This window comes from Sceloporus occidentalis, unplaced genomic scaffold (genome assembly GCF_023333645.1).
Source record: "Sceloporus occidentalis isolate IW3139 unplaced genomic scaffold, rSceOcc1.0.p SCAF_64, whole genome shotgun sequence".
Taxonomy (NCBI): Eukaryota; Metazoa; Chordata; class Lepidosauria; order Squamata; family Phrynosomatidae; genus Sceloporus; species Sceloporus occidentalis.
The window spans coordinates 549,023-573,262 of record NW_028317044.1 but is presented as its reverse complement, the minus strand read 5'-3'; the positions used below and the strand labels follow the sequence as shown (position 1 = coordinate 573,262).

The 24,240-nt window shown below is 46.8% G+C and overlaps 1 protein-coding gene across 2 annotated transcripts in view; it reads right to left on the bottom strand.

Annotated features, from left to right (window-relative positions):
• LOC149287031 (uncharacterized) overlaps positions 1-24,240 on the bottom strand; it is a 149,283-nt gene that overhangs the window by 22,471 nt on the left and 102,572 nt on the right. The window contains exons 6-7 of one of the 2 annotated variants that reach the window (XR_016277532.1): positions 11,696-11,785; positions 2,125-2,194 (exon numbers count right to left, since the gene is read on the bottom strand). Coding sequence is in view for 1 of the 2 variants with exons in the window: in XM_089493473.1 (XP_089349599.1) it covers positions 11,696-11,737 (42 nt within the window). In the remaining variant the exon portion in view is untranslated. The remainder of the gene's footprint in view (positions 1-2,124; positions 2,195-11,695; positions 11,786-24,240) is intronic. The other variant, XM_089493473.1, reaches the window with a different exon arrangement.

The following is a 24,240-nucleotide window of genomic DNA, read 5'->3' as shown; positions in this document are numbered from 1 at the left end:
ACATCCAATGCAAATAGATGCTCATGGAGATGTGCATGTGGCAGCACTTCTGTAGACATCTGCAGATGTCTACATCCATCCATGTACAGCTCACATCTGTTGACAGTGGTGTCCCACGCACAACTCCACATCCATAATTTGAATGCACAATTCGACCTCCATAGTTCCATCTTGGACAAAAACACTGAATCGTTCCTGTTGGCGAACGCGTGCGTGTACAAGACATCAACAGGATCCTGGCCTTGCCATTCAACAATAGAACAATACACAAATTAATATGTATATCACTTTCTCTCAGCAAAGGAATACACACACACACACACACACACACACACACACACACACACATATATACTATGTGACCCTTGGTTGAGAAGAAGTGATATACCCCACTCACTTCCATGTCAGCATTCTCTGAAGATGCTAGCCACAGCTGCTGGAGAAACATGAGGAATAAACTCTTCTAGAACACGGCCTCATAGCCCGAAAAACCCACAAAACCCCATTTTATGGGTCTATGATTCTATAAACTAAAACAATGGATCCGAACGACAAGAAAGAAGACTCCACCGAAACAATAAGAACAACATCTTGGCTGTAAGAACTGTTTGGGAGTGGCATATGGACTGCCTTTTGGAGGTGATGGACTCTGCTTCTTTGGGGTCTCTCTGATTCTAGGAAGCACATATTTTCATAAGTCCTGATGCTTATTAGCGGCTTCATATTTTCATGCATTATAGAAAGGAACGCTGTGTTGTTTTGTGGGTTATTTTTCTATCCTAAAGCCACTAGCATGAAGGGGGAACAAAATCCAGAGCGAGCGCTGTGCGGATGAGAGAACAGATGAGCGAATCTGGCCTGCTGCAGCCGCCGCAGCCGCAGCCGCACACATGGGGCAGATTATATTTAGTTTGTCTATGAATATCCCAGATTGAAATTTGCAATATTGTTGCCTGGTTGCACACAGGCTGGTACGGAAGAGAAGAACTGGATGGGTTGCGGGTTTTTTGTCCCTTTGGGTACTGGTTATACATGCATGCTTCACAAAGGGAAAGGCACTCATTTGCAAAGAGACCTTTTGCAAAAAGAGAAAAGCGATACGGGGGAAATGTTTGGTGCCTCCATTTTGCAATGGAGGAGAGATCACTTGAGGTTGCGTCGCCAACCCAAGAAGACCAGGGTTGAGGAAAATCCCACACCAACCACCACCAACTCCCCTTAGAAAGAGGCAAGAAAGCTTCCGCTCTTGCAAATGAGGGCCTTCCTGACTCCCAACCCTATTTGTAAGTTTTTTCTCGGGGAGATCAAGGTGTCTATCTGTGTGTTAATGGCCCTTTTCGGAGCAATTGAACTGCAAGAATCAAACACTACCTTGGAGAGAACAGAGGCACTTGAAAGCAACTCGAGGCTGGCGGAAGCCGGTTATCTGTCCCGATTTGCATAATGATTATGCAAATGGTGCTTTGCATAATGCCACGATGATCTATCGTCACATTAGGTTTTTTATTGTGCCGAGAGCAGCCAACGAGAGCAAAGCCGGGGAGGCGCCCATGCGCCAACCAACAGCGGCTCCGGCCTTCGCTCCTCCAGCCCCAGAGGATGCTGGGAAAAGAGCGACAGGTTGTGTTTTAGCACACAGCGCCTGGGAGGTACTGGACCGCCCAAAGCAAGGGCCTTGTGGCAGCATCTTCTCCTATATTCTGGACCAAGGCCTTGGATGGTCAGTGGGCCATGGATGCTCAGCAGCAGCGCAAGGATTTAGGCCCTCTGGGTGGACATTGCACAGTACCCACTGTAATACGTTTGGGTTGTCTATATAGACCACTGTGCAATCACTTTTTCTGGCAATGTAAATACCCCTACATATAGTATTAACATACATGAGCTGTCATAGTGCCCTACATAGGCTACGTTAACTGTGTTGTCCTACGTCTCCCCTGGTTAACTATGCTGAGATATATTTGTACTGCACCAAATATGGGTACTTTGCATTTCCATGTAAAATCCTATCTACCTCATCATGGCAGAGGATTATATGACACCTCTCTCACAGAGCGATGCCAATTGGTGCCTGGCTGCTTTCCATTGGAGGGAAGAGAGGGAGAGAGAATGGCAAATTCTTACCTTCTCCTGTTGCTCAAGCATCCATCCGCTTCTGCAGTCTGGCATCTATCTCTCACTTGCAGGCAGGTTGCTGACAAACAGAAACTCATAAGTGAGTTTTCGGCAAACAAAGGTTACTCTAATTTAACAGCATCAGTTTAAAGGAAGACGGAGAGGAGCTGGCTGAACAGGTTTGAGTCAGAAGAAACATCTGACATAGGAGAACCTTCCTTCCTTCCTTCCTTCCTTCCTTCCTTCCTTCCTTCCTTCTCTCCCTCCCTCTGATGCTCTCTTCTTCCTTCCTTCCTTCCTCATTCCCTCTCTCTCTCCCTCCCTCTGATGCTCTCTTCTCCCTTCCTTCCTTCCTTCCTTCCTTCCTTCCTTCCTCATTCCCTCTCTCTCTCCCTTCCTCTGATGCTCTCTTCTCCCTTCCTTCCTTCCTTCCTTCCTTCCTTCCTTCCTTCCTTCCTCATTCCCTCTCTCTCTCCCTCCCTCTGATGCTCTTTTCTCCCTTCCTTCCTTCCTTCCTTCCTTCCTTCCTTCCTTCCTTCCTCATTCCCTCCCTCCCTCCCTCTGATGCTCTCTTCTCCCTTCCTTCCTTCCTTCCTTCCTTCCTTCCTTCCTCCTTCTTCATTTATGTATGTGTTACATGGCTGTCCCTCCCTGCTGGAATGCTGGAATGCTGAGCATCTACTCACTTACACTGAGAGTTACACACAGGTTGCAAAATGCCACTTCATTAGTTGCAATTAGACTCAGAGAACCGTAGAGTTGGAAGGGCCATCCATCGTAATGATAATTGCCACTGGCTTGGTGTGAAATAAATTTGCCTTTGCTTGCTTAGTGAGTTGTGATGCTGCACAACGGCAGGTACGGCCAAATGAAGGGGAGTTTCTGCACACAGACAACGGTCCGTTCACAAGTATGTGCAGCGCACCATCAAACGCAAGACACCAGCAACCGTGAATGAAGCAAATGCACAACGGAACCAGCTACACACATCTGCTTCCACAGCCTTGAACCAAATACGTCTCTTCCGTAGTGGGAAATAACGTTGAAGTGTCTCCATAGGGGAATTTGCGGACGCATGAGGCACCATCGGGATGCCAGCATTTCTGCGGTTTAATTGGAGGCTTCATCAACGGAAAAGTCACAATGGTTTTGTCCTGATGGCTTTACGGCTCATTTTTTAAAACCCCCATCCTCTTGTAAAAAATTCCCAGCCCGTGGGTCGCCGTTCTGATTTTGCCGCCGCTGTTTTTAATCTTTGTCTAATTTTAATTATACGTGACTTAACTCATGTTTATTTACATTACGTTTTCTAAACTGGGTTCATTAGCCCAGTTGGGGAGAAGCGTCCCGCTTTGGGAGCCAGGAAGGCAGGATCTGAGCATCTTAAGAGAAACAGAGTAAATGCGCCGAATAGTAACGCTTTAATGGATTTGACGGTGGAGGCGATGTGAAGAAGTTGGTGATGAGAGTTAAAAATATCCCAATTAACTGGCTAGCTGGCTTTGGCTATGGCGCATTACGGCCAGAGTTTGGGAAAGTTACTTTGGGGATTCGAACTCCCAGAAACCTCAGATAGCAGGAACTGGATATAATCATTTCCCAAACCAGATGACTGTGAACACTGAAGACATTGCTATCAATGGCCATACCATGCCAGGAGTCCAGGACAAGCTGGAAAATATCCAGAGGAGAGCAACCAAGATGATCAAAGATCAGCGAAACCAGGACCTATAACAACAGCTTTGGGAGCTGGGTTGATCGAGAAGACGGAGAGGTGCTATGATAGCTGTCTTTCAATATCTGATGGGAATTCATGTGGAAAGCGGATCAAGATTGTTTTCTAGTTTCTGGATGGTAGGAGATGAACCAGTGGATTCAAAGAGATCCCACCTAAACACCAGGAAGAAGTGTAAGAGTGGTTCAGCGGTGGAATAGACTGCCTTGAATGGCAATGGACTCCCCTTCTTTGGCGGAGAAGTTGGATGGTCATCTTTCAGGAGTGCTTTAGTTGTGTAGGTTGAACTACGTGGCCCTTGTGGTCCCTTCCAAGTCTATGATCCTCCAGTTCCATGATTTCTATGGTCTCTGTAGAGCAGATACTTCTACATGGCCCAGTTGAGGTTTTCCCCTAGACTTTGATGGAAATGTTCACTTTCATGAGCTTCTGAGGAACTAGGCTCAAGACTAGAAAAGCTCAGGCTGCCATCTTCTTTCTTTCCGTTAGTCTCAAAGGTGCTACAAGACCCCTTTCCATGATGAACATATTTGTTTTTCAATCCAGGTGACTGTGAGCATTGCAACGTCCAGAGCCTCTGTGGCCCAGAAGCTCCTGCAAAGGTCCATCCCATGTTTTCCCCCAGACCTCCCTTCCAACTTCCCAGGTCATTTCCTCCTGACTTCTATCCCTTCCTTTGTTGCTGAAAGTATCGCTCACTTCAAAGCTTGGCAAACAGGCCCACAAAGAGCTCTCTGGACTTCAAACGCCATTTCTGATCCTTTTGTGCTCTGAATTAAGGAGCCCCATTGGGACGGCTTCTGAGAAAATGGCTTTGAAGGCGCGCCTTCCAGCGTAGGATTTTTATATTTGTTATTTTTTAAAAAAGAAGAACCTTAATAAATGCAGAAGAGAAAGTTCCTGTTTGTTTGGAGGTTGGTTTGGAGTTTTTGTTTTTCTCTTTATGGCCGGATAATCCTGAGCAGTTTGGTGTCTCCTTTCCAGGGGAGTTAGTGCAAGTCAATGGAGGGGAAGAGCGGATGTCTATCAAGCGCTTGGGTTCGGCCGGTGGAAAATTGAGCTCCTGAAAAATGATTTCTCTCCGGGTTGCCTTTTCCGCAGCTCAGATGGTCTCAGCGTGAGCCATTCAGAGGCAGGTGACCCACAGCATGGGAATGAGCGCACTGTCGGCTGGGTAAAGATCTCCGATAGAAGAATCAGAGATGGCCTTTGAGCTATGCACTTGGTGAACCATGATGGGATCCACCAACTCCAACCAATTGTTGCATTAAAAGTTTTCACATACACTCTTTGTGGAATTTTAGTGTTTGTTGTTAACTGTAGTCAAGTTGACTTTGACTTACAGTGACCCAGTTATCATCTGACCACCAGCAACCCATCTCAGGTCTTGCAGACTCAGGCCTTGATGGAGTCCATCCATGTAGAATTGGGCCTTTCTCTTCTCCTGCCGCCTTCTACCGTAACCAAGCCTTATTGTCCTTTCCAGTGAGTCCTGCCTTCTCATGATGTGGCCAAAGGATGACCGCCACAAGTGATCTTGGACTCTAGGGAGAATTCTTGATTTGCTTTTTGTTGGTAGCTGCCATCAAGCCGACTTTGACTTGTGGTGAGTCTATGAATGAGAGGCCTCCAAGCCACCCCCTTGTCCATAGCCCTTGCTCAGGTCTTGCAAATTCAGGGTTGATGCTTCCTAGATTGAGTCTATCCACCTGCAATGCGGTCTTCCTTTTTTCCTACTACCTTCTGCCTTTCTAGGGAGTCATGTCTTCTCATGGTATGTCCAAAGTATGACAGTCTCAGTTCAGTCGTCTTCGTTTCAGGGGAGCATTTGGGCTTGGTTTGACCTAGGATCTGTGTATTCGTCTTTTTTGACAGTGCACCATATATCTGCAGAATTCTTCTTCAGCGACACATTTCCAATGCATTTATTATCTTGACAGCCATAGATAGAAATTGGAAGTACAACGGCATGGACGTCCTAACTTCAGCACTGAAAGATATGCCTTTACACTTCAGGATCTTGTCTAGTTCCTTCATAGCTGCCCTTCCAAGTATTTTAGTGTATCTGACACTTATCTTCTATGTGTGATTTTTAAAAAATCTCCATCTTTATTTTTATCCTCCTGGATATGAAGGAATTTGTAACTTCTTACCAAAACAAACCGAACAAAATGGTCACCCTTCCCAAGATTTAACCCGGTATCTCAGGCACCTGTGTCACTTAAGATCAGGATCTTGGTTTTTTCCCTGTGTATAAAGTATGCGCTCCATTGGCGATCTGTGGCCTCTTGTGGTACTCCATTGTTCTCTGCTTTCCAGACAAATGCTTTGTCTTCCGCAGCAGCAACGGCATTTGACATCTTAAGATGTTTTCAAGAGTCAAAATGTGACAGGGTCTGACACATATCAGTCAGCGCCTGACAATGGTTTGACGTCCGACATGTTTCGACAGTAAATCCCTGACAACATCTGACACCAAGCACATGAAAGGACTCAGGGTGAGGCATGTCTCTCTGCAGCAACCTTTGGGGCACTTATGGGAGTCATTTTAACCCAGGGTTAGAGAATGCTTGACTCTGCGGAGGGGTTCGTGGACCACAGTTTCAAAGGGGTTTTGGGGTGAGGAAAACAGAATTTTCTGCTCCGTAAGCATTGTCTTCTGAGCAGAAATGTTGTTTTCTGTGCCAAAAGGGCTGTTTCCACCACACAAAACGTGTCCATTTTGCACAGAGCTTTCGTAGGCTTAACTCTACTTAAGTCCCAAACTGGAAAGATTCACATCAGTCCGAGATTTTCTTTCTCAGGGTCCCAACACTCAAGAAACACATTTTTGGACCATTTTCTTCTGGGATATCTTTGAATGTCCTTTCCATCCCCAGGGCCCACGCTCACAAGAGGTGTCAGCTCACCTTGCGCACGGCCATCCATCCAAACCTCTCTGTCTTTCCTCATCCATACCACCACCATTCCTTCACCCCAGATCTGTTTCTGGCGCCATCTCAGAGCCGAAGCCTTCCTTGAACCGACAAGGGATGCCTCCGCTCCTGCCTCCGCCACACGGTTCAGGCCCCAGAGGAGTTCCGATGGCAGCGAATCACGCTCAAGGGAGACGTCCCCAATTTGGGATGACAGGCCTGCCATGGCCATCATCTCACTATGCATCACGCAGCACTCGCGCCGAGGTCCCTTTCGTTGCTACTCACAGGATGGAGACGGACTCTGCCATGCCATTGCAAGAACATCACAAATCCACCAAACAGAGATACCTTTCTTGGGACAACCCTAATGCCCACGTTGCAAAGCTTTCGAGGCTCCACTGACTTCTTCTTCTTTAACAGGCAAGGTGTTAAAAACCATACAGGAGAAAATAGATTGGAGAGATGTTAGCCATAGGCCTGCATTTAGCTGTTTTTCCTCTTAGTTCAAATGGTATGGAGAGCGATACTTTTTCAAATCTTTTGGAAGGCTCTTTCCCTTGCAAGCTTCAGGCCATTTTGAGTTGGGACCTTGAGCCCTGTCTTTTATGGGCCACTATCTCTCAGGCTGCCTTTTCTCTCTTGCCTTTCATGCCATGCTATCTGTGCTTTCCTGAACTCTTGGCTGTGTCTCTGGTGCTGTTGCACTTGTCTTGTTTTGGAGAGCCGCAGGCCAAGTCCTGGATGTGCGAGTGACAAAAGGATCACCTTTTTGGGGAGGGGAGGCGATGGTTCCCATTAATTTATCCATGCGGCGGAAACCTTTCTGACTGTGTGGCCGCTCCAAAGTGCTCTCCGAGGAGATGAAGTGTCGGTAATTAATCTTCAGCGCTGGGATAACTGTGCGCTCAGGTGGCGCAAAGTGACTATTTGTTGGGGTGAGGAAGACAGAACCAAAGGGAGGCGTCAGCAGAAATGTGCATCTGGTGGAGTCGAGCCAAATTTATGGGGATGGATATTTTCAGGCATGAAAAAAGGGAGCTGGGAGGGGGCCAAATGTCTCCAAAGGTTTGCCATTTCCTTCCGCATCTCTTTGCTGACCTTCTCAACTTGGCTTGCAATTCTGAAAGAAGATTTTCCTACATGGTCCAACCAACCAGGGATCCTATAACCACCAAGCTGATCCAGAAGCGCTGTCTAGCCAATCAGCCCTGGCAATATTACGACCCAATGAAGCCAATTCAGAGGAAAAGCAACGTATGGAGGGTTGAGGTGGTGGCCAGAGCTGCTGTTTTGCATTGTATTGTCTTTTGTATTGTCCTGGAGAGCTCTGGAGAGACGTAGTTTCCTTGCACACTCATTAGAGGTTTCAAAGAAAGCATATATTGGCCTGGAGAGAGTGAGAGTGACAGCAGAAGGAAGGGAAGAGTAAAAAGAAAGGAAAGAAGACAGGGAGGGAGACAAGGAAGGAAGGAAGGAAGGAAGGAAGGAAGGAAGGAAGGAAGGAGAAAAAAGAAAGGAAAAGATGAGGAGGATAGGAGACAAGGGAGGGAGGGAAGAAAATGGGGAAAGAAGAAAGGAGGGAGACAAAGAAGGAAGGGAGGAAGCAGGGAGGGAGGGAGGAAGAAAAAAAGGAAAGAAGATAGGGGGGAAAGGAGATGAGGAAGGGGAAGAGAGGGAGGGAGGGAAGAAAATGAGGAGAGAAGGAGGGAGGGAGGGAGGGAAGGAAAATGGGTATAGAAGGAAGGAAGGAGAAAAAAGAAAGGAAAAGATGAGGAGGGTAGGAGACAAGGAAAGGAGGGAGGGAAGAAAATGGGGAAAGAAGGAAGGAGGGAGACAAAGAAGGAAGGGAGGAAGGAAGGAAGGAAGGAAGGAAGGAAGGAAGGAAGGAAGGAAGGAGCTGCCATGTAGCCACTGCTAAGCCTGAGCTCTCCCATTTTACACTCCAAGGATAACAATATCCTCAAACTGGTTGGACAATTCTGAGAAGCTATTTATTTGTTCAGAACTCTAATGAAAATGCTGGAGGGAGGTTCTGGTAATAAATTGAAAGGCGGTATTAGCCATTGCTCTTTCCGAATGCAAATGGGGGCGAAACTGTATGGCACAAGAGATCTGGGTTTTGTTTTGCTTTGTTTTTTTCCTTTTTAAAAAGAAAGGCCTGTATGGAGGGTTGCAAATCCTGAAACACACCTAAACATTCACCAGCTGAAGACACTGAATTAGGAGGAGTAGCTAATATGCTAGAGAACAGGTTCAGAATTCAAAATGTCCTGAATAGATTGGAAAGTTGGGCCTTGGGTTGATGGCATGCCTCTCTTCTTCCAATGCCATCGTTTCTGCTCCTGGCAATGGACTCCTCTGGATCAAGGATGCAAAACCCGTCCTCTATTAATAATATGCTTTCCCCTTAATTTTGGATTCCTCGAATGTATCTCAGCGAATGAATGCATCAAGAGGCTGACGGCGGGAAGGTCTTCCATCATCCGCCGCTTACCCCATTACTGTGATCCCCTCCCTCCCAATCGCAGAGTTATGAATTAATATTTTAAGAAGCTTGAACGCTTCTTCGCTGCCGAAATCTGTTTAGCGCCGGTGTCAGACACAGATTCGGAAGAGCGATCGGGTTTCCCTTTGCCTCTCAATGCTCCGGCGCTGATTTATGCATATGTTTGGCTGATGAATGTCTCACCCAATTACCTTTGCTTTGCTTTCCTTAATGCCGAAGATGCGGGGCCAAAATAATGCAAACCTCCTTATTCTTAATGAAATATGATCGTTGGGTGCGATGGGAGATTATTCACTCCTTCGGCACTCACTCAATATAGGCCTTGCTTTGCTTTTTTCCTGTGATGAATAACACACTACACTGCAGAAATAATACAGTTTGACAGTGCTTGGTCTCAGTGCTATGGAATTCTGGGATTTGTAGTCTGGTGAAACATTTAGCCACCTCTGTCAAGAGATAGAGAGACTTTCTGTCTGCATGGCCATTGTCTTCTTGGAAAAGGGATTCTGAGTCCCCTTGATAAAAGGCATGACATTTCCAAGCTCTGCGTGGGCTGATATGTGGAAACCATAGGCGTCAAATATCCAAATATTCATCCCAAACACCTCTCTGGGACCCAATTCCAGATTGCGGAGGGTGGCACTTCGCAGATTATAAATGGAGCTCTTTTTTACTGAGGCCTTTCTTCCGGAGGAAATCGTTTATGTCAAAGCCGACCCTTCTAAGCGTGAGATCTAGTAGGGACTAGCATATGGCAAATTGCGTGCCATTAATTCATGGATGCCATTGCGTCGTTTCTTGCTCTTTGCTCTTCTCATTAAGGGACAGATGGTCCCTTTAGGATGGTCCTTTCCCATGATGAGGCTCTGTGTCTTCACCCTCCTTGTCGTTCCCGACTGCGTGTCCCATGCCCCAGCAAATCCCAAGAACGTCCATCTGCCGGGACCATCTCCTCCATTTGCCCCACCTGCACCTGAGTCACTTTGACGGCTCCATTTGGTTGGCAAAGAAGCCTCCCCTTGCCCTCTGATGGATGGTTCCCAATTACGATGCGTCCCCAGCCCTGATTTAATGTAATGTTTTATTAATAGCAACAATCAGAGGCAAGCAAACAGCTCATTCCAAGCATGTCCCAGCCCAATTGCAAGGCTCTCCTTCTCCATTTAGATGCACTCAGAGAGCGCTCAGTGTCGAGGAATGAAAGGTGGAGACACAACGGAAGGAGCAATTCCCCGAACGGGGAAAGAGCCATTAGCATCCGCGACTGGATGGCATTAAGGGCGCTGCAATACCACCAAGACTATTGCTGTCACCAAACTGGTTTGCCAAGGGCAGGAGGATGCCCAAGGGACCCCAATGTTTGCCATTGAATTGCAGATCTTGGCAACAGTCATAGGATCATAGAATTGGAAGAGACCCCAAGGACCATCCAATCCAACCCCCTTCTTCTGCCATGCAGGAATACACCATCCAAGCCCTCCCTGGGACAGATGGTCATACAGCCTCTGCTTAAAAACCCCCAAAGAAAGACTCCATCACACTCCAAGGCAGCATCTTCCACTGTCAAACACCTCTGACCATTAGGAAGGTCTTCCTAATGTTGAGGTAAAACCTCTTTTCCTGTAGCTGGGCTCCATTGCTCTGTGCCCTACTCTTTGGAGCAGCAGAAATCATCCTCAACATGACCTCCCTTCCAATATTTTAACATGGCTCTCATGTTACCCTTTAACCTTCTCTTCTCCAGGCTAAACATTCCCCCAGTTCCCTAAGCTGCTCCTCCTAGGACTTGGTGGTCTCCAGACCCTTCACCATTTTGGTCGCACTCCTCTGGACATGCTCCAGCTTCTCAATATCCTTTGAGTGGGTTTTTGGGGGGTTACAACTCCTTGCTATCCTCTTTTGAAATTAAGAGCCTCCCGTCCCGTGTGATAAACTCCATGGACAGCCCTAACTTTGCTATTCAATGATATATCTTGGCACGTCAGGATCTTGTCTAGTTCCTTCCTAGCTGCCCTTTCAACTCCTCCTCTTCTTCCAAATCCTAGCCTTCAACCTTAGCAAGCTCTATTGTCTTGTCTAATGGGTCCCATCATCTCAAGATATGTGTCACTTTGGTCATTCTGGCGTCTAAGGAGAGTTAAGACTTGATTTGCTTTCGGACCCATTTAGCTGTCCAAGGCATTTGCATAACCACCACCTTTCAAAGGAGGAAACATAGGATATGTCCATGACAGCATTCAATATTACACTTTTGGAGAACAGCATTTGAATCCCACTCAGCCATGCAATCCCTTGGGCAAGTCACTCTCTCTCTATGGATGACATTTCCCAGAATCCCCCAGGCAGCCTGGCTACTGAGGATTTTAAAAGTTGTTATCCATACACACATAAAGAGGTAACTTTCCAAAGTTGGAGACTCACCGTTTTGCGCCGCGTCCTCTTTGGCTGCTCTCCGGTTGACATTTCATTCTCCTGCCTTTGGCTGAGCCTGCTTCACATTCAGGAAAGTGCCTAAATGGTGAAATTGGTAATTAAGGTAAGCTGTTAAAACTGTAAGCGCTTTTGCATGCTAATGAGATTTAATCTCTGGAGCTGGAAAAAATGCTGATTTCAACACCTGGCGTCTCAGGTTTAAAAAGGATCTGATGGCGGAGAGGCCCCCGTAGGCGCGCTTCCCCAAAAAGTAACTTTTCCAAACTGTCGTCGGATGCCACATCTCCCTCTGAGGCTGAGAGAGTGTGACCTGCCCTGGGCCACCCAATGGGTTTCTACGGAGGAACAGAGATTCGCACCACGGTATCCCAGTCCAACCCTCAAACTACTACGCCATGCGCTACAGGGATGCACTACAGATCCCAGCATTGAGCCGTTGAGCCATGGCAGCAAAAGCAGTGTCAAAGTGCATTATTCCTGCAGTTAAATCCAAAGTTTGCTCTCAAATCAGCTAAATCTGCTTAAAAATAATAATTGTGATCGGTTTCTGATATCTTTGAGGGAAACCCAAGGCGCTTGGACCAACCCTGGCGGAGGAGGAGACTCCGTTGGCATCTTAACTTCCCTATTGATTCTGCTGAGCTTGGCAGATCTGCACAGCTCATAAAGTGCATGATTACATTTATGGCCGTGTTCCTATTAAGTGAGAGGTGCAGCCGAGATTAATCCCGTGTTTCTCCTCCGGCGGCAAAGAGGTGGGGAAGCCGACGGTGGAGGCAGGAGCCTAAATCTTGGGAAGCTAATAAAGCCCCAGGCCTTCACAAGTTCAGTGTGTGTGTGTTGGAAAATAATGTCTCAATAAGCAAAGAAAAGGCTTCTTCCAGGGATTGGGATCTGGAGCCCTTCACTTGTCATGGAATAGATTTGAGAGGGACCCCAAGGGCTATCTAATCCTTGCAGGGACCCACAGCCAAAGAACCCCTGAGAGATGTCCATCAAATCTCTGTTTTCTTATTCTTGTAGCCTTCAACTCACTCCTGACTTATGGTGACCAAACCTATCATGGGGTTTCCTACCCAAGGCCTTGGCCTTCCTCTGTTTAAAGGCCTCCAGATACAAAGAGTCCATCATCTTCCAAGGCTACTTTATTGACAGCGGCAGGCAAAGCAAAGGATGATGGCTCGACTCTCCCCTTTTGTCCAAAATGCCCCCCCTTCCCCTTTTTTAAAGCCAAATGTTGTTTCCAAAGGACTTTTCGCAGAGTGCGAGATAAAAGCACTGAGCCGAACCTTTCAAACCATCAGCAGACAAGCAACGGAAAGGGCACAGAGAAGCCAAAATGGATGAAAAGGCTGCTAAAAGCCCAGCGTTGGGTGGGAAAAATGGAGGATGGCACTGTGAGCCCCCCCCCCCCCCAGAGCCATTCTGGAAAGTGCAACCGAGTTTTTAAGCAAGAGCTAAATGGAAACCCCTCTGGGATGCAAGCTCCCCAGAGAATAGGGATAGGTTTACCTTAGGGTCAAGTCAGAAACAACTTGAAGGTGTGTAGCTACAACAATAATGAGTATTTTGCACCTCAAATACCCTAAAGGCACCACCAGATCCCACCTGATCTTATAAGCAGGGTCAGATCAGGTTAGTACTTGGATGGGAGGCCACAAAAGCATAGCGGGGGCTGTAGGCTCTATTTCAGAGGAACGGAGCGGCAAAACACCTTTTGGGGTTTCCTTGCCTAAAAAAACGATGAAATTCATGGGGTCGCCATAAGTCAACACGCAACTTAAAGGCATGTGCGGACACATCTAAACACTCCAAAGGCACCAGATCCTGTCTGATCATGGAAGCTGAATAGGGTAAGCTCTAGTTAGGGCTTGGATGGGACCCCCTTGACAAATACCAGGTGCTACTAGGTGATATTTCAGAGGAAGGTCTGAAGGTTGGTCCCATCCTCTCAATGCCTTCACAAGTTGCTATCGGAGCAAGACGGATAGCTAACACTCACAGATACGTTTGTTAATAAATTTGCACAGTGTGAGCTTTAAGGAGCTCCCTTTTTGGAGCTGATGAAGGAAGCCGAAATGTATTCTTTGGATGCAGTGATTTGCTAGAATTGACCTGAGCCAGGAGAGCCATGCATTGAAGGGAAGCTTAATGGAGGAGCAAGGAAATGAAGGGACTAGATAAGATCCTCCCGTGAAATGGTGGCTCATTGAATATCAATGCCAGCGTCGTCCCGGCCATAATATTTCCCGATTTCTATCTACTATCGCAAAAGCGAGGCAGCGACGAAAGCTAACAAGGAGAAAATGAGCTCATTGGAAATGCGGGGCTGGAGGAGAGTTCTGCAGAGGACACTGGACCGCCAAAAGGAAAACAAATGGGTCTGAGAGCAAATGAAGCCTGAACTCTCCCTGGAAGCCAGGAGGACTATATTAAAATTGTCATTCTTGGGATGGATCATGGGACTGTGCGACCCACTGGAAAAAAATGATAAGGATTGTTGAAGTGGAAGACAGTAGGTAAGGAGGAAGAGGATGATGGACGGATGGACTTGGAGGTGTCTTATTCATAGGGTCACCATAAGTTGAAGACCACTTGATGGCAAATAAGAACCGTCTCTAACAGAAGTCCTACAGACTTGGCAGGAGCTGGACTAGACATCCCTAGGGATTCTAGATTCAACATGGGGAGCATCTACACTGCAGAATTAATCCATGGCTCCATGATATGGAATTCTGGTCTTTGTAGTTTTGTGAGACACTTAGCCTTCTCTCTCTGAGAGCTCCTGTGCCACAGCAGACTACAAATCCCATAATCCCACAGCACTGAGCCATGGAAGTTACCTGCTGGTCCCGCATTGCTGCTACGATGATATAGATCCATGTTGTGTTTGATGCAGGCTGATGTCCCCAAGGCAGGCTTGAGAAAACGCAATGCCTTTCCTCTTGAAGAGCTATTGTTGAGATAAATAGAACCAGGAGGAAGAGGAGGAGAGGAAGCAGGGAGAGCCATCTTTTGAGTCTCCCCACCCTGGATGGGTCGCGCCATGTTATTGGAAACCCTCCCGCTTTATTTATGGCGGTTATTACAGCCTGACCGATGACACCTGGGTTGTCTCAAAAGACGGTTATTAAAGCTTTTCGTCATCCTCCGAAAGCACATCAAGATTTCCCCTGGCTTGGTCAAGAGAAGCTGGAGGCGACAGGCGGCCGAGGGAACGGCAAAGGAATAACCTCATTTAGGCCCCTTAAAGGCTGCTGTCTGTGGCTTCAGGTGCCGCACTGTTTCCATCAGAGAAGTCCCACAGAGGTCTCTTGGGGGCCTCCAACCCTGGAGCTGCCTTGGAAGAAGCTGACTGATGGCCAAGGGTTTCATGCCATGCAACAAGCTCAAAAGCGGTGCGCTTGGAGAACCCCAGATCTTACCAGCTGCTCTCTTCTGTGGCAATGGAGCAGCATATCTACTTTGGATTTTAGTCCAAACTTTAAGGGGGTCTACGCAAGGTGTCTCCCATGGATGTAGGGCAGCATATCTACTTTGGATTTTAGTCCAAACTTTAAGGGGGTCTACGCAAGGTGTCTCCCATGGATGTAGGGCAGCATATCTACTTTGGATTTTAGTCCAAACTTTAAGGGGGTCTACGCAAGGTGTCTCCCATGGATGTAGGGCAGCATATCTACTTTGGATTTTAGTCCAAACTTTAAGGGGGTCTACGCAAGGTGTCTCCCATGGATGTAGGGCAGCATATCTACTTTGGATTTTAGTCCAAACTTTAAGGGGGTCTACGCAAGGTGTCTCCCATGGATGTAGGGCAGCATATCTACTTTGGATTTTAGTCCAAACTTTAAGGGGGTCTACGCAAGGTGTCTCCCATGGATGTAGGGCAGCATATCTACTTTGGATTTTAGTCCAAACTTTAAGGGGGTCTACGCAAGGTGTCTCCCATGGATGTAGGGCAGCATATCTACTTTGGATTTTAGTCCAAACTTTAAGGGGGTCTACGCAAGGTGTCTCCCATGGATATGGAGCAGCATATCTACTTTGGATTTTAGTCCAAACTTTAAGGGGGTCTACGCAAGGTGTCTCCCATGGATGTAGGGCAGCATATCTACTTTGGATTTTAGTCCAAACTTTAAGGGGGTCTACGCAAGGTGTCTCCCATGGATGTAGGGCAGCATATCTACTTTGGATTTTAGTCCAAACTTTAAGGGGGTCTACGCAAGGTGTCTCCCATGGATGTAGGGCAGCATATCTACTTTGGATTTTAGTCCAAACTTTAAGGGGGTCTACGCAAGGTGTCTCCCATGGATATGGAGCAGCATATCTACTTTGGATTTTAGTCCAAACTTTAAGGGGGTCTACGCAAGGTGTCTCCCATGGATGTAGGGCAGCATATCTACTTTGGATTTTAGTCCAAACTTTAAGGGGGTCTACGCAAGGTGTCTCCCATGGATGTAGGGCAGCATATCTACTTTGGATTTTAGTCCAAACTTTAAGGGGGTCTACGCAAGGTGTCTCCCATGGATATGGAGCAGCATATCTACTTTGGATTTTAGTCCAAACTTTAAGGGGGTCTACGCAAGGTGTCTCCCATGGATGTAGGGCAGCATATCTACTTTGGATTTTAGTCCAAACTTTAAGGGGGTCTACACAAGGTGTCTCCCATGGATGTAGGGCAGCATATCTACTTTGGATTTTAGTCCAAACTTTAAGGGGGTCTACGCAAGGTGTCTCCCATGGATGTAGGGCAGCATATCTACTTTGGATTTTAGTCCAAACTTTAAGGGGGTCTACGCAAGGTGTCTCCCATGGATATGGAGCAGCATATCTACTTTGGATTTTAGTCCAAACTTTAAGGGGGTCTACGCAAGGTGTCTCCCATGGATGTAGGGCAGCATATCTACTTTGGATTTTAGTCCAAACTTTAAGGGGGTCTACGCAAGGTGTCTCCCATGGATGTAGGGCAGCATATCTACTTTGGATTTTAGTCCAAACTTTAAGGGGGTCTACGCAAGGTGTCTCCCATGGATGTAGGGCAGCATATCTACTTTGGATTTTAGTCCAAACTTTAAGGGGGTCTACGCAAGGTGTCTCCCATGGATGTAGGGCAGCATATCTACTTTGGATTTTACTCCAAACCTTTTAAAGGATCTACCCAAGGCTTAGTTGAGAAGGTTGGCTTCAGCTCTTTGGAGAGGGTCCAAGTTGAGTCTCCCTTATCCAAACTCCAAACTATTCCAAAATTGCCCCAAATCCAAAAAGAGTCCACATGAGTGGCTGAGATAGTGACCTCTTTGCTTTCCGCTGCTTCAGTGTACGCAACCTTTGTTTCAGGCACAACATCATCTAAAATATTGTGTATAAAATCTACACATCGACTTCTCTCTCTTTTGTATTGACATATATATCATGCCCTCAAAAGGCCATGCTTTTCAAGGTACGGAAGTGATGGCTTCAATGCTACGGATGAGAAGGGGGCTGAAGGAAGGCAGAGGAGAGATTTCAACCTAATGTCTGGCTGGGTCTCTCGGTCTCAGCGCTCCCTTGCTGGAAACCCCAAAGGGCCCAGGAAAGCTGCTGAAAATTAATTAGTCCAATTAAAACTCAATTGATTAAAGATGCAGAGCCACAACAGTCTGACCTTTCTTCCTTGCCTTTGCCTGTTCCCAAGAAATTTGGGTATAAATGCTTTTGCATCTTTCCATAATATTCTCAACGCTGAAACAACCAAAGGTTTGGTCTGGGTTCTCAGTGGATCCCCCTCTTTGGGACCACACTTTGAGGCCATCTTTTGCCTAAAGTCTTGCTGCCACCATCCAAAGATTAAGTTCTCCTTCCTTAGAAAATGCAAACTGTCCCTTAACTCTGAGATGTCAGGCTCCAGATGCATCGGAAGGGCTAGACTTTGGGGACGATCTTGTCAAGGAACGCTTCCAAAGAAAGTTGGGATGGAGAAGCCTTTTTTCTTGGCACACGCATGGCGCTGTCTGCTTTCCCTCTGCCTCTCTGCTAATACAGCTCAGAGTAGCCATGGAAACCAGACAGGAGAGAAACTTGGCCGTGGCAGAAGAACGAAGGAGGAATCCAGATGTGTGCCACCCTCCCGGTCTTCCCTCCCGAGGCTGTCAATCAAGTCCGTATTAATTTGAGACCAGAAGGGTTTGGCAGGTGCCTTTTGGGGGATTGGCGAGCAATAGACTAAATTCCTCACATAGAGGAATTGGGGACAGGATTAGCGCAGATATCGTTGACAGATGGGTCTTGGCTGTCCTCAAGTCTACTTGCCAGCTCTCCAGTTTCTCCAATCCCAAAGGCTGAAACCGGTGCACATTTCTGCAGGACAACGTTACGTGCCACTTTGGTTCATCCCATCTTTGGCCGGGTTTATCCATCGTTGGGTTTCATGCTAGGGATGCAGTGAATCCATTCTCCTGTATCATCTGCCTTGTATGTTCAGGTCCTCTAGGAGACATTGATTTCAATCCATCAAATCTAGGCTGACAATGGTTCTCTTGCCAATGTGAGTCAACAGTGGGATGCAGCAGTTTAAAAAGGCCAAGGCGGTTCTAGGCTTCATCAATAGGAGTATAACGTCTAGATCGAGGGAAGTCATAGCCCCACTCTGTTTTGCTTTGGTCACCTGGAATAATCCTGTGTCCAGTTCTGGGCATCACAATTCAAGAAGGATGAAGACAAGACGGAGGGCGTCCAGAGGAGGGCAACTAAAATGGTGAAGGGTCTGGAAACCATGAAGCCCTTTGAGGAACGACTGAGGGAGATGGGTATGTTCAGCCTGGAGGAGAGAAAGTTAAGAGGTGATATGAGAGCACTGGATAAGTATTTGAAGGAGTGTTACATTGAGGAGGGAGCAAGTTTGTTTTCTGCTGCTCCAGAGAATAGGACAAGGAACAATGGATGCAAGCTCCAGGAAAAGAGGCTCCACCTAAACATTAGGAAGAACATTTGAAGGGATATCATCTTGAGGATGGAGCAAGCTTGTTTTCTGCTGCTCCAGAGAATAAGACAAGAAGCAATGGACGCAAGCTCCAGGAAAAGAGGCTCCACCTAAACATTAGGAAGAACAGTTGAAGGGATGTCATCTTGAGGATGGAGCAAGCTTGTTTTCTGCTCCCCTAGAGACTTGGATGTGGAGCAATGGAATAATGAATGCAACTGTGCATTCCTTGCAATTGGCTGTGCAGGTTAGGGCTGATGGGAGTTGCAGTCCATTCATATTTGGAAAGGCTTTGGGATGGAGAGATGATCGATAGACAGGTCCAGCCTACCTCTCTGCTTTGCCAGTAGATTAAAAGCAGACGTGGGAGCTTAGAAATTGTTTCCAAGCTCAGCTTTCAACACAGACAGATGCGCTTGACCTGGAAGGTCTTCCTCTGATTTCTGACTCTCCTCCCCTCCCACACACATGCTGCAGACTTGGTGCACCAAAGTATAAGCCACCGTCCATGTTGCAATGGGTGGGTGGGAGGTGGAGGCCGGAGAGAGAGCTGGCCGTGTTTTGTTCAACGGCAACAAGCCTTTTCTGACAGTCCAGGCAAACGCTGCCTACGTCTTGCAAAGACATCTCACGCAATTCACCGGCCTATTTGCACGTATTGATTGTGGAAGTGTCCAGAGGGTGAGCGCACTGATCTGGAACCCTGATAAGTGGAGCTGCCAGCGCAAGAGAAGGAGGAGGAGGAGGGAAGGCTGGATGGGGAGACATGAGAGAGAAGGGGTGTTTCTGCTAGGTTTTGGCACAAACTCTAAAGAGGTGTCAGTGGAGTGAAATAGTTCAATACATCCAGGCAGGCGGTGAGTGCGAATCACCCTCCATTTCACCTGGCAACGAGGCAAGAAAGGTATGGATGAATGGCACCTAGGCAGGTCGATCTGGAAATACTTCGGCAAGAATGCTGCACTCCCAAATAGATAAGATAGGTAGATAGATATCAATAGATAGAAAGAAGGAAGGAGAGAAAGCCCTGGATAATTCCTAGACAGACAGATATTGATAGATGGAGAAAACGATGGAGAGAAAGCCCTCGATCACTCCCTTGGCATTACAAGCACTGCATGCCCTGTCTATGTATTTCAAGAAGACGGTTACTTTTAGGAGCTCAGTGACCGGCTCTCTTCAATAAAAGATCCCCTGCCAGCCCTGCAACATGGTTTATGTGACTGAATGCAGATGTACAAGATGCTCTCTGCACAAAATGCAGGGGAAACAACCACACAAAACTAGACACACACACACTCCAGGAATCACAAGTCTGAAATCCCATTAGGAAGCTGGAACAGTCGGTGGCCAAATATTTTATCTCGGGACGCCTCAGCCTTTGTGGTTTGGTCTGCTTTTGGAGCTGAAGTGCATCTCATAGAATCATGGAACAGGAAGGGAACCCAAAGGCCATCTAGCCATGATCAATGTGAATACAAAACAATGGTGAGGGTCGTAAGCCTAGCTTACAACATCACAACTGGCCAATAGGATGAAAACCAATAGATTCCATGTGTGTGTGTGTATGTGTAAGTGTGTATATGTATATATATTCTGCGCACACAAAACAACCATGTTCCAGTTTTGCACAGACTGCATCTCAAACTGCAAAGAATCGCGTCAGTCCAGGGTTCCTCAACGCTCAAGCAAAATGCTATTTTCAAATCAATTGATTTGCTATTCCAAATCAACAAGACTTTTTATTGATCATCCCTGGGACCAATTATTATGCTGGATTTTTAAAAAACAAAATCTCTCTCTCTCTCTCTCTCTCTCTCTCTCTATATATATATATATATATATATATATTTCTTGTCCATCTTCCCTTCCAAACCCCTCTGACACCCCTTTGGTAATCCAAATTAGCCCAATTGGCCTTGAAGGGTTTAAACTCCAAGGGGCCCGAAGAAAGATTAATGGCGTTTTGCCCCTGCCAATGATTAGGCGGTAATTGCTTTTAATAATCCCCAATTATTTTCCCTTATAGCGGGTGATTAATGAAGGAGGGAGAGCATTTGGAAAGTATTTATTTATTCCATAATCAGAATAACTTGAAGGACTGGAGGAGCAAATTTAAGAGGTTAGCGCTGAAGTTCCTCCCAAGAAACCAGAGAGTAGGAGAGCTGAACAAATCCACTTTCATAGAAGCAAGGTTTCCCGAAACTCCAGAAACAAGTTCTCCACCCATTTTTTGTGTCGGGTTGCGTTTGTTTTCTTTTCCGTTGTGTCCCCGCGATTATTTCCATGCGGAACCTCCTTTGTTTCGTTTTTTTATTCATGGGTAGAAGATGTCAGCAAATGTGATTTGACTTGCTCCGCGTTGTTTTGCTCAGACCAGATCGGCGTCTGTGGCATCGAGCAGAAATAAATGTTAGCATTAAAGAAAAGGCCCGAACAGATAGCGAGGAATAAGAGGAGGTGTCTCCTTGTAATGCTAGGATTCAAAGGGGACCCCACAATGGAGTCGAATGGTGGGACTCTGAGGATGGAGAAAAGAAGGAGCAAGCTTGTTTCCTGCTGCTCCAGAGACTAAGACCCAGAGCAAGGGATGCAAACTACAGGGAAAGGAGTTCCACCTAAACCTTGGGAAGAACTTCCTGACAGTCATATTAAATATTTGAAGGGGTGTCATGTTGAGGATGGAGCAAGCTTGTTTTCTGCTGCCCCAGAGACTAAGACACAATAGAGCAATGGATACAAACGACAGGAAGAGAAATTCCACCTCAGCGTTAGGAAGAACTTCTGGATGCAAGAGGTGTCCGAACGTGTAATGGACTGCTTCCGAGGGCCTTCTTTGGAGGTTTCCAAGCAAAGGCTGGATGGCCGTCTCTCATAAGGAAGGCTTGGATGGTGTGCTCCTGCATGGCTGAAGAGCTGCTCCCTTGGCATGCGGTGGAGTCTCTTTCTTTGGAGGCTTTCAAATAGAGGAACAACTTTGACAAGAGAAGACTGAGAGGTGACATGATCGCCATCTTTAGATATTTGAAGGGATACCCTATGAAAGAAGGAGCAAGCTTGTTTTCTGCTGCTCCAGAGATGAAGACACATGGGGGCAATGGATTCAAATGACAAGCAAGGAGATGCCACCTGAACATGAAGAACAACTTTTTGTTGTTGTTGGCGTTGGATTAGATGACCATTGTGGTCCCTCCTTGGCCTAGAAGGTCTAGTCAGGGCCACAAGATTGTATGATTCTATGAATCTAAAAACCAGGCAGATATCTCAAGCCATCAGTTCTGGTGGTGAGTGGGATGCTGAGCTCACCAAACCCTACAGCTCCTAAATCCACTTTGGACTCCCAGAGGTCCCAGCCAGGTTGACCAATGGGCAAGGATTGTGGGGGATGAAATAGGAAACATCTGTAGGGCCAAATATTGAGCGTCAGTGAGCTTTGGATGGCTGGACTCCTCTCACGGAAGTTGCCCAATGGAAGAAGCTGGATCTTTTTATCTAATGTGGAACATCTGCAAAAAGTTCGAGACTGCAGAAAAAGTGTTGTGTTTGCATTCTGGTTGGACATGTGCACTGTGCACTGAATGCGCAGATGAGCACTGTATATTGCACGTTGCACATACATATATGCATGGTGCATTAACACATGGAGGTTTGTATGTGCACTTAGTAGCACCCTGGTTGCACAAATTCACAACCATTAGTCGCACAAACTCACAATACACTACCTCCGATCTCCACGAGTATAAAGTTGCATTCTGCCTCTGCCAATATTTCTTCCGGTGGCCAAGCCATTTCAAAAAGGATCGAGAGTAAAAGAGTTGCGGAATTTCTGTGACACTTATTAAACTCTGCAAAACAACAGTGGCAACGCATTGCTTGTTAGTTAAGGCAAGAGATTTCAATGGCGCAGGTAGAGACCGCTGGAAAGAAAAACCTCTCAACGACAGTGTCAAAACTTGCTAATGATGTTCACCTCCAAGAAGGCAGACAATGACAAGGTTGGTGTTTTTTTTTTGGGGGGGGGGGAGGAAGAAACTAATCTTTAGGAACATGTGCTCAGAATGATAAACACCCAGAAAGCGTTAATCCATTTGCGCCTGTCTCTGCAATTGAAGACTCTGCATACACACAACTGTAAATATTATTGCATCTGTCAGGTTTAATGTATTAATTCAGCAGGAGAAAGAAACACCCTTTTTTTCTGGAGAAACGTTGAAGAGAACGTGTCAGAAAGACACAGCAACCACAAAAACAACAAACCCTTCATTTCTCCCAGTCTGGAGTTACTATGCTCCATGCGCAATTGCTGGGAAATTACTAAAACGACTGAGCCTTGATGGTTGAAGTCAGTCCTTTCAGCGTTGGATTGACTTTGCTCACCAAAACGACCTAAATCAGAAAGTAGGCAGCCTTCCAGTTGCTGCTGGACTGCAACGTCCATCATCCTATGCAATCACCTCTGCTGGCAAGGGCTGCTGGGACTTGGAGTCTAATAACATCTGGAAGAGGAGGAGGAGGAGGAAGAGGAGGAAGGAGGTGAAGATGATGAAGAAGATGATCATGAAGGAAGATGAGGAGTTAAAGAAAGAAGGAAGGAGAAAGAGAAGGGAAGAGGGAAGAAGGGAGAAGGAGTGGGAGATGAATGTTATGAAGAAAATAATGAAGATGATGATGAAGAAGGAGACGACGGCTGAAGAAGAGGAGATGAAGAAGAAGATGATGATGGAGATGATTATGATGAAGGAGGAGGGCGAGGGAAGAGAAGGAAAGGAAGGTGAAGCTTATGAAGATGATCATGAAGAAGAGGAGGAGGTAAAATGATGATGAAGAAGATGATTATGAAGAAAGAGGAGGAGGAGGAGGAAGAGGAAGAGGAGGGGAGAAAGATGGAGCCTCCTTTCCCTGGGTTATATCAAAGTCCAGTGGACCTCACTCCTGAGCCTCACCTCCATCATCCCCAAACCATTTTGGCAGAAGGGCCATATACTGAGGGCATCTGGGCCGGCTCAGCTAATCACTCTCTGTTTCTATCCAGCACTTGCTGGGCCTGAATCCGGCCTCCGACTGGAGGAAAGGGTCTTCTGTCTTTGATGAGCTCCAAGGCCACGGCTTTCCTCCTTCCCACGTTGTTCCCTCATCATTTATTACTTGACTCTCGGCGGGCGCCTGGGCAACTTTGGAAGAGAGATCCTTCTGAAGTCTCTCCGCAGGGGACCTTCCCTCGCAGACTAACGCAACGGGTGGCTGGACTAGTTTCTGCCAGCAGACATGGGCCAGGTCCACCTTGACTGGGAGCTCTTCCTCGAGGTAGCTACAAATCCAAAGAGCTCCCTTTGGAAATTAACTGGAGCGGCTGGATATTTCTCTCTGATTGTGGAATTGACATGCTCAGTTCTATGGAAGCAGAGTTGTGCATCCCATCTTTTGCTGTCTAGGCTGAAGGCAGAAAGCAGCTTCAGGATGATGGGTTCCCTGGTGTGATACCTTCCTCACCATCCATGGAGGTGCCACCATGTGTTGACATAATGGATAACACCAACTCTAATGATGCCGCTGCATAGTCTTACTGCATCATGACCCA